We start from the raw sequence: 14,405 nt of genomic DNA on the forward strand, positions 1-14,405 counted from the left end.
TTCTTGGGCGCCCTGAAGCCTTCTTCACAACAATTGAACCGCTCTCCTTGAAGTTCTTGACGATCCGATAAATGGTTGATTTAGTTGCAATCTTACTGGCAGCAATATCCTTTCCTGTGAAGCCCTTTTTGTGAAAAGCAATGATGACGGCACATGTTTCCTTGCAGATAACCGTGGATGACAGAGGAAGAACAAGGATTCCAAGCACCACCCTCCTTTTGAAGCATCCAGTTTGTAATTCGAACTCAATCAGCATGACAGAGTGATCTCCAGCCTTGTCCTCATCAACACTCACACCTGTGTTAATGATAGAATCACTGACATGATGTCAGCTGGTCCTTTTGCGGCAGGGCTGAAATGCAGTGGAAATGTTTTTTGGGGGATTCAGTTCATTTGCATGGCAAAGAGGGACTTTGCAATTAATTGCAATTCATCTGATCACTCTTCATAACATTCTGGAGTATATGCAAATTGCCATCATACAAACTGAGGCAGCAGACTTTGTGAAAATTAATATTTGTGTCATTCTCAAAACTTTTGGCCACGACTGTATATCATCCCTCTATCTCCATTCCACTCCCTCTCTCTCTATAAAAGTTTTCCTCCATCCCTCCATCCCTCTCTCTATACAGTTTCCCCCCATCCCTCCATCCCTCTATACAGTTTTCCCCCATCCCTCCATCCCTCTCTCTATACAGTTTTCCCCCATCCCTCTCTCTATACAGTTTCCCCCCATCCCTCTATACAGTTTTCCCCCATCCCTCCATCCCTCTCTCTATACAGTTTTCCCCCATCCCTCTATACAGTTTTCCCCCATCCCTCCATCCCTCTCTCTATACAGTTTTCCCCCATCCCTCCATCCCTCTCTCTATACAGTTTCCCCCCATCCCTCCATCCCTCTATACAGTTTTCCCCCATCCCTCCATCCCTCTCTCTATACAGTTTTCCCCCATCCCTCTCTTTATACAGTTTTCCCCCATCCCTCCATCCCTCTCTCTATACAGTTTTCCCCCATCCCCCATCCCTCTATACAGTTTTCCTCCATCCCTCCATCCCTCCATCCCTCTCTCTATACAGTTTTCCCCCATCCCTCCATCCCTCTCTATACAGTTTTCCCCCATCCCTCCATCCCTCTCTCTATACAGTTTTCCCCCATCCATCCCTCTATACAGTTTTTCCCCATCCCTCCATTCCTCTCCTTCTATACAGTTTCTCCCCATCCCTCCCTCTCTATACAGTTTTTCCCCATCCCTCCCTCTCTATACAGTTTTTCCCCATCCCTCCCTCTCTATACAGTTTCTCCCCATCCCTCCCTCTCTATACAGTTTTTCCCCATCCCTCCCTCTCTATACAGTTTTTCCCCATCCCTCCCTCTCTATACAGTTTTTCCCCATCCCTCCCTCTCTATACAGTTTCTCCCCATCCCTCCCTCTCTATACAGTTTCTCCCCATCCCTCCCTCTCTCTACAGTTTCTCCCCATCCCTCCCTCTCTCTACAGTTTTTCCCCATCCCTCCCTCTCTATACAGTTTCTCCCCATCCCTCCCTCTACAGTTTCTCCCCATCCCTCCCTCTATACAGTTTTCCCCCATCCCTCCATCCCTCCCTCTATACAGTTTCTCCCCATCCCTCCCTCTCTATACAGTTTTTCCCCATCCCTCTATACAGTTTCTCCCCATCCCTCCCTCTATACAGTTTCTCCCCATCCCTCCCTCTCTATACAGTTTCTCCCCATCCCTCCCTCTATACAGTTTTCCCCCATCCCTCCATCCCTCCCTCTATACAGTTTCTCCCCATCCCTCCCTCTCTATACAGTTTTTCCCCATCCCTCCCTCTATACAGTTTCTCCCCATCCCTCCCTCTATACAGTTTCTCCCCATCCCTCCCTCTCTATACAGTTTCTCCCCATCCCTCCCTCTCTATACAGTTTTTCCCCATCCCTCTCCCTCTATACAGTTTCTCCCCATCCCTCCCTCTATACAGTTTCTCCCCATCCCTCCCTCTATACAGTTTCTCCCCATCCCTCCCTCTCTATACAGTTTTTCCCCATCCCTCTCCCTCTATACAGTTTCTCCCCATCCATCCCTCTATACAGTTTTTCCCCATCCCTCCCTCTATACAGTTTCTCCCCATCCCTCCCTCTATACAGTTTCTCCCCATCCCTCCCTCTCTATACAGTTTCTCCCCATCCCTCCCTCTCTATACAGTTTCTCCCCATCCCTCCCTCTATACAGTTTCTCCCCATCCCTCCCTCTATACAGTTTCTCCCCATCCCTCCCTCTCTATACAGTTTCTCCCCATCCCTCCCTCTCTATACAGTTTTCCCCCATCCCTCTCCCTCTATACAGTTTTCCCCCATCCCTCCCTCTATTAAGTTTCTCCCCATCCCCCCCTCTCTATACAGTTTTCCCCCATCCCTCTCCCTCTATACAGTTTTCCCCCATCCCTCCCTCTATAAAGTTTCTCCCCATCCCTCCCTCTCTATACAGTTTTTCCCCATCCCTCCCTCTATACAGTTTTTCCCCATCCCTCCATTCCTCTCCCTCTATACAGTTTTCCCCCATCCCCCCCTCTATACAGTTTTCCCCATCCCTCCCTCTATACAGTTCTTCCCCCATCCCTCCATTCATCCCTCTATACAGTTCTTCCCCCATCTCTCCATTCCTCTCCCTCTATACAGGTCTTCCCCCATCCCTCCCTCTCTATACAGGTCTTCCCCCATCCCTCCCTCTCTATACAGTTTCCCCCATCCCTCCCTCTCTATACAGTTTTCCCCCATCCCTCCATTCCTCTCCCTCTATACAGTTTTCCCCCATCCCCCCCTCTATACAGTTTTCCCCATCCCTCCCTCTATACAGTTCTTCCCCCATCCCTCCATTCATCCCTCTATACAGTTCTTCCCCCATCTCTCCATTCCTCTCCCTCTATACAGGTCTTCCCCCATCCCTCCCTCTCTATACAGGTCTTCCCCCATCCCTCCCTCTCTATACAGTTTTCCCCCATCCCTCCCTCTCTATACAGTTTTCCCCCATCCCTCCATTCCTCTCCCTCTATACAGTTTTTCCCCATCCCTCCCTCTCTATACAGTTTTCCTCCATCCCTCCATCCCCCTCTATACAGTTTTCCCCCCCATCCCTCCATTCCTCTCCCTCTATACAGTTTTCCCCCATCCCTCTATACAGTTTTCCCCCATCTCTCCATTCCTCTCCCTCTATACAGTTTCCCCCCCCATCCCTCCATTACTCTCCCTCTATACAGTTTTCCCCCATCCCTCTATACAGTTTTCCCCCATCCCTCCATTACTCTCCCTCTATACAGTTTTCCCCCATCCCTCTATACAGTTTTCCCCCATCTCTCCAGTCCTCCCCCTCTATACAGTTTTCCCCCATCTCTCCATTCCTCCCCCTCTATACAGTTTCCCCCATCCCTCCATTCCTCTCCCTCTATACAGTTTTCCCCCCCATCCCTCCATTACTCTCCCTCTATACAGTTTTCCCCCATCCCTCTATACAGTTTTTCCCCATCCCTCTCCCTCTATACAGTTTTCCCCCATCCCTCTATACAGTTTTCCCCCCCATCCCTCCATTCCTCTCCCTCTATACAGTTTTCCCCCATCCCTCTATACAGTTTTCCCCCATCTCTCCATTCCTCTCCCTCTATACAGTTTTCCCCCATCCCTCCATTCCTCTCCCTCTATACAGTTTCCCCCATCCCTCCATCCCTCCCTCTATACAGTTTTTCCCCATCCCTCCCTCTCTATACAGTTTTCCCCCATCCCTCCATCCCTCCCTCTATACAGTTTTCCCCCATCCCTCCATCCCTCCCTCTATACAGTTTTTCCCCATCCCCCCTCTATACAGTTTTCCCCCATCCCTCCATTCCTCTCCCTCTATACAGTTTTCCCCCATCCCTCCCTCTATACAGTTTTTCCCCATCCCTCCCTCTCTATACAGTTTTCCCCCATCCCTCCATTCCTCTCCCTCTATACAGTTTTCCTCCCCATCCCTCCATTCCTCTCCCTCTATACAGTTTTCCCCCATCCCTCTATACAGTTTTCCCCCATCTCTCCATTCCTCTCCCTCTATACAGTTTTCCCCCCATCCCTCAATTACTCTCCCTCTATACAGTTTTCCCCCATCCCTCCATTCCTCTCCCTCTATACAGTTTCCCCCCCATCCCTCCATTACTCTCCCTCTATACAGTTTTCCCCCATCCCTCTATACAGTTTTTCCCCATCCCTCCATTCCTCTCCCTCTTTACAGTTTTCCCCCATCCTTCTATACAGTTTTCCCCCATCCCTCCATTCCTCTCCCTCTATACAGTTTTCGCCCATCCCTCCATTCCTCTCCCTCTATACAGTTTTTCCCCATCCCTCCATTCCTCTCCCTCTATACAGTTTTCCCCCATCCCCCCTCTATACAGTTTCCCCCCCCATCCCTCCATTCCTCTCCCTCTATACAGTTTTCCCCCATCCCTCTATACAGTTTTCCCCCATCTCTCCATTCCTCTCCCTCTATACAGTTTTCCCCCATCCCTCCATTCCTCTCCCTCTATACAGTTTTCCCCCATCCCCCCCTCTATACAGTTTTCCCCCCCATCCCTCCCTCTATACAGTTTTCCCCCATCTCTCCATTCCTCTCCCTCTATACAGTTTTCCCCCATCCCCCCTCTATACAGTTTTCCCCCATCCCTCCATTCCTCTCCCTCTATACAGTTTTCCCCCATCCCCCCCTCTATACAGTTTTCCCCCATCTCTCCATTCCTCTCCCTCTATACAGTTTTCCCCCATCCCTCCATTCCTCTCACTCTATACAGTTTTCCCCCATCCCCCCCTCTATACAGTTTCCCCCCATCTCTCCATTCCTCTCCCTCTATACAGTTTTCCCCCATCCCCCCCTCTATACAGTTTTCCCCCATCTCTCCATTCCTCTCCCTCTATACAGTTTTCCCCCATCCCTCCATTCCTCTCACTCTATACAGTTTTCCCCCATCCCCCCCTCTATACAGTTTCCCCCCCCATCCCTCCATTCCTCTCCCTCTATACAGTTTTCCCCCATCCCTCTATACAGTTTTCCCCCATCTCTCCATTCCTCTCCCTCTATACAGTTTTCCCCCATCCCTCCATTCCTCTCCCTCTATACAGTTTTCCCCCATCCCCCCCTCTATACAGTTTTCCCCCATCCCCCCCTCTATACAGTTTTCCCCCTTCTCTCCATTCCTCTCCCTCTATACAGTTTTCCCCCATCCCTCCATTCCTCTCCCTCTATACAGTTTTCCCCCATCCCCCCCTCTATACAGTTTTCCCCCATCTCTCCATTCCTCTCCCTCTATACAGTTTTCCCCCATCCCTCCATTCCTCTCCCTCTATACAGTTTTCCCCCATCCCCCCCTCTATACAGTTTTCCCCCATCCCTCCATTCCTCTCCCTCTATACAGTTTTCCCCCATCCCCCCCTCTATACAGTTTTCCCCCCATCCCTCCATTCCTCTCCCTCTATACAGTTTTCCCCCATCCCTCTATACAGTTTTTCCCCATCCCTCCATTCCTCTCCCTCTATACAGTTTTCCCCCATCCCCCCCTCTATACAGTTTTCCTCCCCATCCCTCCATTCCTCTCCCTCTATACAGTTTTCCCCCATCCCTCCATTCCTCTCCCTCTATACAGTTTTCCCCCATCCCCCCTCTATACAGTTTTCCCCCATCCCTCCATTCCTCTCCCTCTATACAGTTTTCCCCCCCATCCCTCCATTCCTCTCCCTCTATACAGTTTTCCCCCATCCCTCTATACAGTTTTCCCCCATCTCTCCATTCCTCTCCCTCTATACAGTTCCCCTCCATTCCTCTCCCTCTATACAGTTTTCGCCCATCCCTCCATTCCTCTCCCTCTATACAGTTTCGAACCATCCCTCCATTCCTCTCTCTCTAGAGCCTTAGATGTGCTGGTGAGGTCTAACAGGTTGTGTGGTTGAAGACCATAAGTTCAAATAACAACCAACATAAGACCAGAATAACAACAGAAACAGCCAATGAGGTGAAGACGGCTTCAAAGACACAAATTAACAAACAGTTACTGACATCCATCAAACTTAGACACTCAAAAGAACCACGAAAGAGACAAGGCAAACTGAAAGAGGACATTTAAGCGTTAAGAAGAAGAGAGACGACCCAGAATAAGAAATGGAGAGATGTGGGAAAATACCAGATTAGATCTCGCCGTGTAGTACAGCTCTTCTGCACAGTCCAAAAAAGGGTCAGAGTCGGGCTGTTCAACAGGCAGAGTGAGAAAGACCCGTTAATTCAAAGTTAATGCCATCCAATCAGAGAAAGGGATTAAAGCAGGGGAGAGGATGGATAAGAGAGGTTAGGGAGTGAGGGATGAGAAGAGGGGTGGCCATGCATGTCGTACGAACCCTGCACTGAAACCTCAGCCAGGGGCGCATTCACACACATTTAGGAGAAAAAAGGACAGGGAATATGCTACACTGGGACATTGATAATATGGAAGACTTGAGATCAGAAATGCATTAATTGGGATTTAAACTTTAGCCTCAGAGTCTCAGCTAATGGGGCCTATCTATGTTTGTTTCTTCCTGTTATGGCACCGACACAGTGGTATCAGGGGGACACTGCAGGACCAGGCTACTCACCAGCTCATGATGGGGCTCTGTCTCCTTCCTCAACGGGGGGTCAAACTTCACCTGGCCAACTAGGGAGAGAGAGCGAGCAATAGAGAGAGAGAGAGCGAGCAATAGAGAGAGAGCGCGAGCAATAGAGAGAGAGAGAGAGAGCAAGAGAGAGAGAGAGCAATAGAGAGAGAGAGAGAGAGAGAGAGAGAGAGAGAGAGAGAGAGAGAGAGAGAGAGCAAGAGAGAGAGAGAGAAATAGAGAGAGAGAGAGAGAGAGAGAGAGAGAGAGAGAGAGAGAGAGCAAGAGAGAGCAAGAGAGAGAGAGAGCAATAGAGAGAGAGAGAGAGAGAGAGACGGGTGTAACTGTACAGCTGCAGGTAGAGATAGATGAGTGAGTGTTGAGGTACTTTAACAGAGGAGTGTGTGTGTGTGTGTGTGTGTGCGCGCTCCTTCACTGCATGGTTTGAGGAGCCGTTCATCTGTGGAAGCTGAAAAGAGTAGATTATACTCATGCCAACGTTAATCCTGACAGACAGAGGTTCACTAAACTGTGATTACCATGAACTCACAAAGAAATGAATGTGTCAGTCACTCCACACCACAGATTAAGCACACTGCCAATAACCACAGACTGTGATAAAACTGAATCCACCACAGCCACACAGAGTCAGCCTTGCCCTAGACTAAATTGCACATTCAATGGTGATTCTCCACTAAGCATGCTTTGTAGTCCAGGAGTCGCCTCAATCTGGGTCCGGGAAACTGGTCCAGTCACACAGACACTTACAGGTGATCTCAGACAGCGTCTTCCCTTCCCTGGTGCTCCTGCTGGTGGAGCGAATCCGATGGGGAACAGACACTGGAGACTGTCAGGAAGAAAACAGAATAGAAGACTTAAATATCCAAGACACATACACTTAGGTTGGAGTCATTAAAACGTGTTTTTCCAACTACTCCACAAATTTCTTGTCAACAAACCGCAGTTTTGACAAGTCGGTTAGGACATCTACTTTGTGCATGACAAGTCCTTTTTCCAACAATTGTTTACAGACAGATTATTTCACTTATAATTCACTGTATCACAATTCCAGTAGGTCAGAAGTTTACATACACTAAGTTGACTGTGCCTTTAAACAGTTTGGAAAATTCCAGAAAATGATGTCATGGCTTTAGAAGCTTCTGATAGGCTAATTGACATAATTTGAGTCAATTGGAGGTGTACCTGTGGATGTATTTCAAGGCCTACCTTCAAACTCAGTGTCTCTTTGCTTGCCATCATGGGAAAATCAAAAGAAATCAGCCAAGACCTCAGGGAAAAAATTGTAGACCGCAGGTCTGGTTCATCCTTGGGAGCAATTTCCAAACACCTGAAGTTACCATGTTCATCTGTACAAACAATAGTACGCAAGTATAAACACCATGGGACCACGCAACCTTCATACCTTTTCAGGAAGGCGAGGAAGGAGACGTTCTGTCTCCTAGAGAGGAACGTACTTTGGTGCGAAAAGTGTAAATCAATCCCAGAACAACAGCAAAGGACCTTGTGAAGATGCTGGAGGAAACAAGTACAAAAGTATCTATATCCACAGTAAAACGAGTCCTATATCGACATAACCTGAAAGGCCGCTCAGCAAGGAAGAAGCCACTGCTCCAAAACCACCATAAAAAAGCCAGGCTACGGTTTGCAACTGCACATGGGGACAAAGATCATACATTTAGGAGAAATGTCCTCTGGTCTGATGAAACAAACATAGAACTGTTTGGCCATAATGACCATCGTTATGTTTGGAGGAAAAAAGAGGAGGCTTGCGAGCCGAAGAACACCATCCCAACCGTGAAGCACGGGGGTGGCAGCATCATGTTGTGGGTGTGCTTTGCTGCAAGGTGCACTTCACAAAATAGATGGCATCATGAGGATGGAAAAGTATGTGGATATATTGAAGCACCATCTCAAGACATCAGTCAGAAAGTTAAAACTTGGTTGCAAATGGGTCTTCTAAATGGACAATGACCCCAAGCATACTTCCAAAGTTGTGGCAAAATGGCTTAAGGACAACAAAATCAAGGTATTGGAGTGGCTCACAAAGCCCTGACCTCAATCCAATAGAAAATATGTGGGCAGAACTGAAAAAGTGTGTGCGAGCAAGGAGGCCTACAAACCTGACTCAGTTACACCAGCTCTGTCAGGAGGAATGGGCCAAAATTCACCCAACTTATTGTGGAAGGCTACCTGAAACGTTTGACCCAAGTTAAACAATTTAAAGGCAATGCTACCAAATACTAATTGAGTGTATGTAAACTTCTGACCCACTGGGAATGTGATGAAAGAATTTAAAATCTGAAATAAATCCTTCTCTCTACTATTACATTTCACATTCTTAAAATAAAGTGGTGATCCTAACTTACCTAAGACAGGGAATTTTACTCTGATTAAATGTCAGGAATTGTGAAAAACTGAGTTTAAATGTATTTGGCTAAGGTGTATGTAAACTTCCGACTTCAACTGTACATATACACACATCATCATAATCACGCACACATAACCTTAACCCAACTTATAATGCTTAAAATTACAATAACGCTTAAATTAGTGTCATTTCTCAGTCCAATAACTGTACAGTAGTACTATTAAATTCTGTACAGTAGTACTATTAAATCCTGTACAGTAGTACTATTAAATCCTGTACAGTAGTACTATTAACTCCTGTACAGTAGTACTATTAAATCCTGTACAGTAGTACTATTAAATCCTGTACAGTAGTACTATTAACTCCTGTACAGTAGTACTATTAAATCCTGTACAGTAGTACTATTAAATCCTGTACAGTAGTACTATTAAATCCTGTGCAAACTTCATCATCTAACAAAAACATCATTCAACCTCTGTGAGGGAAAAGGAGTGCTGAGCATCCCAGAGAATTTACTGTCACTAAGATGTGTATATTTGAAGGGACTGAAACTGTTCTGATCTCTGACCTATAAGTCAGGGAAAATTAGAACAATGGCCCAGTCAGTCACAACAACTTCTCCGCATCCACGGCAGCAACAGAACAGAGCAAAGACAGACCACACTGCAAACAGGCAATTAAACCATGGCAACGCAAGGCAGCAGGAGACAACAGATGCAGATCAAGGAGCTCAAATTCACACGTCATCCATTGACTTTCGTGGAAGTTTCCTTTACCAGTCTTCTTGTGAGATGAAACACATACTGATATATACACACTACATATAGCTAGAACCCCGCAGCTCGACCTCACCTCAGCATACCTAACAAGTTCTAGTTACTATATGCATGTTCATGCACTACACACACCCATGGCCTAGCACATAGCCAGACAAATCACAAGCCTGTTAGGATTAGCTTTAACAAACCAATGTACAAAAACAATAGAAGGCATGTTTGAGCTGGGAGTAACTTATTCTCAGTTTAACTGCATGTAGCCAGCAGCATACCACCTTGCGCCAGCAGCATACCACCCTGCGCCAGCAGCATACCACCTTGCGCCAGCAGCATACCACCTTGCGCCAGCAGCATACCACCTTGCGCCAGCAGCATACCACCTTGCGCCAGCAGCATACCACCTTGCGCCAGCAGCATACCACCTTGCGCCAGCAGCCTACCACCCTGCGCCAGCAGCATACCACCTTGCGCCAGCAGCATACCACCCTGCGCCAGCAGCATACCACCTTGCGCCAGCAGCATACCACCCTGCGCCAGCAGCATGCCACCCTGCGCCAGCAGCATGCCACCTTGCGCCAGCAGCATGCCACCCTGCGCCAGCAGCATACCACCTTGCGCCAGCAGCATACCACCCTGCGCCAGCAGCATACCACCCTGCGGCAGCAGCATACCACCCTGCGGCAGCAGCATACCACCTTGCGCCAGCAGCATACCACCTTGCGCCAGCAGCATACCACCTTGCGCCAGCAGCATACCACCCTGCGCCAGCAGCATACCACCCTGCGCCAGCAGCATACCACCCTGCGCCAGCAGCATACCACCCTGTGCCAGCACCACTCTGCATCCCACTGTTGGCTTGCTTCTGAAGCTAAGCAGAGTTGGTCCCTGGATGGGAGACCAGACACTGCTGGAAGTGGTGTTGGAGGGCCAGAAGGAGGCACTCTTTCCCCAGTGCAGTGATTGGGGACATTTCCCTGTGTAGGGTGCTATATTTTGGATGGGACGTTAAACAGGTGTCCTGACTCTCTGTGGTCACTAAAGATCCCATGGCACTTATTGTAAGAGTAGGGGTGTTAACCCTGGTGTCCTGGATAAATTCCCCAATCTAGCCCTCATACTGTCACCAGTTTACAATTGGCTCATTCCTCTCCCCTGTAACTATTCCCCAGGTCGTTGCTGTAAATGAGAATGTGCTCTCAGTCAACTTACCTGGTCAAATAAAAAAAGCCGATTCACGCCTAAAACACAATCTTCAAAATCCCACATGCAGATAGATTGAACAAAGTAAGTAACATCAACTCCATGAGCAGGGTTCATTGACAAGGTCCAGTCTACCTGAGCACACACAGATTGGTGTTAGTTAGTGCTCTGTTACTACAGGTACTGATCACCAAGGTACTGGTGCAGTTCTATTGCAGGCCACACTGGTACCTTCTTGCGAATGGCAAAGCGAGGAGCTCGTCGAGCACCAGGGGTGATGGGAAGGAAGTGGCCCCTATACTTAAACTGAGGAAGGAGCAGAGAGAGGGATAATGGAGGAGAGAGAAAATATGTAGAACTCGGACAGTAAAGAGATCAGAACGATGGTACGACCAATGAGGACAGGTGTCAGTCTTCATTCTGCCATTTGATTGGATAAAACTGGAGCTGTAAAGGTTGGGGTGGTGACTGTACCTCTGGTTCAGGGTCGTCATCATCAAAGTCATTGTATGTGGTGTGGTCTGGGTTGTTGGCTTTGTCCAGCAGCTCGATGGCCAGGGTTCGACTGAGAGGCTGTGACACAAATGGGTGCTGTGGACACAGGAAGAGGATGTGAGGTCACGGCCTACAGGGTGGCCAATGCATTTCCACTTCTCTAAACTGGTAATCAATGATTGGCTGGTTAACATGTTTTCTTGACAGACACTGAAATCTAGTGTTTCCATTTAGACTGGGGGTACCTGTAACAGTTTCTCTGCTGTTGGCCTCTTCTTGGGATTTTTCGTCAGGGACAATTTGACAAAATGATGGAAATTATTTCCCCTTTCATAGGAGGAGACAGAACAAACAGATACATGTTAGAGCATTTATGATTGTAATACAGTATGAATTAAAAAATCAGGGGTTGGAACCTAAATTATTTTCCAATTGTTTCATTCTGAACAGAATCACAATTTTGGGGGTTCCGTTCCACTGTTCCGACCAGCAAAATAAAGTTGGAACCCCCAAAAAGTTACGGTTTATATTGTTCCTTTTGTAACCTGTGAAATCCAACAGTTTACATTTAGCTCATTAAATGACTTCACCAATCAGCACGCATAGAGCAGGCAATCTGGTTGTTAACACGCGTGATGGACAGACAAGTGTAGTCTTTGGCGCAAGAAGCGTCTGGAATTTAGCAGGTGGGGAGAGAGCGAGAGCGGTTTGAGGAGGAGGCTTGAAGCACTGGGAATTAGAGATTGATATGGGAGTGAAAATGTATTAATATGTGGGCAATGCTTGTCCCGTCATTTTTTCCCCTGTACTGTCCTGATCCCGCAACAGTTTTATAACCCCAGAACTTTCCTGTCCCGTCCCGATAAAAATCACTCCCGCCCCGTGCTCATTTGTGGACGCAGAATTAGGAAGTATTGAAAATTATTTCAGTAATGCAATATGCGACTGTGATGTGGTTGTCTTACCTATTTCAGTTAAATGCACTGACTGTAGGCCTAAGTCTCTCTGGATCAGAGCACATTCTTAATGACCTAAATGTATATCGATTAAGGCTGGATGATGAGGACAGAGACCCCAGCAGGATGGTCTGCACATAACAGCACCGGCATAAATCTGTAGCCTCCAGCTGAGCACTGCCCACATATGAACATTTACAACCCATTAACATTTACAACATGAACATTAAAAAACCTGAGCGGCAGTACTGCATAAGTCAATCTATTGTTATTTCCCTCTTCACCGCAGAAGGCACGGGTTTAGTTAAATACACAAAGAATTGGTCTTGACGGTAAAGTGAGTAGAGCAGGTATACTGCTTCAGGCCGCGTGTCCCACCCTCCAGTTGATAACTTAGTTGTTTAAACAGCAGCATTTCTTACAAGCCATGTATTACTGGAGGAAGGTGCGAGAGTGAGCCGACAGAAGGGGGAAATTTACAATTTATTTCGTATTTATTTTTATTAAGTAAACTATATTAGGCCAAGCCTACACAGTTGGTGTTTTTACAAAATGCTCCACACATGACATATTTACGCGCAAAAAACTCAGTTTATAACTCTTCCTGTACTGCCCGTTCCTGATGACTGTTGATCCTGTCCCGAACTTCACAGAACTTCACTTGAATTCCTGACAGAATCCCCACAGACCCTCCAGAGTCCTGTTCCTGTGTCAAACTCTACTTGGCATCGTCAGACATGGATTATCTGAATTAGAGTCACAGATTTATACTTGTCGCTTCTATGGAGGAACTTTGAATGTCCTTTGAGCTAGCTAGCTAACAAGATTGTGTGTGCAGAGTGGCACCAGAATTAATAAAACATCTCGCCTTCTTGAAGTTAATAAATCCAACATGAACCGTGATAACTAGGCCTATAGCAGGGCTCTCCAACCCAGTTCCTGGAGAGCTACCCTGTAGGTTTTCAATCCAACCCCAGTTGTAACTAACCTGGTTAAATTCATCAACTAGCTAATTATTAGAATCATGGGTGATAGATTAGGGTTAGAGTGAAAACCTACAGGACGGTAGCTCTCCAGGAAGAGGGTTGAGAGCACTGGCCTATAATATCCGTAACTAGCATTGAAAAAGTTCATTCATTCTTCTCTAGTTAATAAAAAATCTCTCTCCCTATCTTCTGAGTCACGATTGCAATGTCAGTACAGTAGCCTATGCTTCAGAGGGGGGAGGGGCTACAGTAGCCTATGCTTCAGAGGGGGGAGGGGATACAGTAGCCTATGCTTCAGAGGGGGGAGAGGCTACAGTAGCCTATGCTTCAGAGGGGGGAGGGGCTACAGTAGCCTATGCTTCAGAGGGGGGAGGGGCTACAGTAGGCTATGCTTCAGAGGGGGGAGGGGATACAGTAGCCTATGCTTCAGAGGGGGGAGGGGATACAGTAGCCTATGCTTCAGAGGGGGGAGGGGATACAGTAGCCTATGCTTCAGCGGGGGGGGGGGGGATACAGTAGCCTATGCTTCAGAGGGGGGAGGGGATACAGTAGCATATGCTTCAGAGGGGGGAGGGGATTCAGTAGCATATGCTTCAGAGGGGGGAGGGGATTCAGTAGCCTATGCTTCAGAGGGGGGAGGGGATACAGTAGCCTATGCTTCAGAGGGGGGAGGGTATACAGTAGCCTATGCTTCAGAGGGAGGGAATACAGTAGCCTATGCTTCAGATGGGAGAGGGGATACAGTAGCCTATGCTTCAGAGGGGGGAGGGGATTCAGTAGCCTATGCTTCAGAGGGGGGAGGGGATTCAGTAGCCTATGCTTCAGAGGGGGGAGGGGATACAGTAGCCTATGCTTCAGAGGGGGGAGGGGATACAGTAGCCTATGCTTCAGAGGGGGGAGGGGATACAGTAGCCTATGCTTCAGAGGGGGGAGGGGATACAGTAGCCTATGCTTCAGATGG

At 47.7% G+C, this 14,405-nt stretch overlaps 1 protein-coding gene across 9 annotated transcripts in view; it reads right to left on the reverse strand.

Moving 5' to 3' along the window:
- The window catches only part of LOC129836479 (mitogen-activated protein kinase kinase kinase kinase 3-like), a 97,134-nt gene that overhangs the window by 20,514 nt on the left and 62,215 nt on the right, over positions 1–14,405 (reverse strand). For 6 of the 9 annotated variants that reach the window (XM_055902730.1, XM_055902735.1, XM_055902731.1 and 3 more), the window contains 5 exons: positions 11,748–11,829; positions 11,482–11,598; positions 7,411–7,489; positions 6,646–6,704; positions 6,198–6,260 (listed from right to left, as the gene is read on the reverse strand). In XM_055902730.1, the coding sequence (XP_055758705.1) occupies positions 6,198–6,260; positions 6,646–6,704; positions 7,411–7,489; positions 11,482–11,598; positions 11,748–11,829 (400 nt within the window). The remainder of the gene's footprint in view (positions 1–6,197; positions 6,261–6,645; positions 6,705–7,410; positions 7,490–11,481; positions 11,599–11,747; positions 11,830–14,405) is intronic. The other 3 variants (XM_055902733.1, XM_055902738.1, XM_055902732.1) reach the window with 1 other exon arrangement.

The sequence above is a fragment of the Salvelinus fontinalis genome, chromosome 37, assembly GCF_029448725.1.
Source record: "Salvelinus fontinalis isolate EN_2023a chromosome 37, ASM2944872v1, whole genome shotgun sequence".
Classification (NCBI taxonomy): Eukaryota; Metazoa; Chordata; class Actinopteri; order Salmoniformes; family Salmonidae; genus Salvelinus; species Salvelinus fontinalis.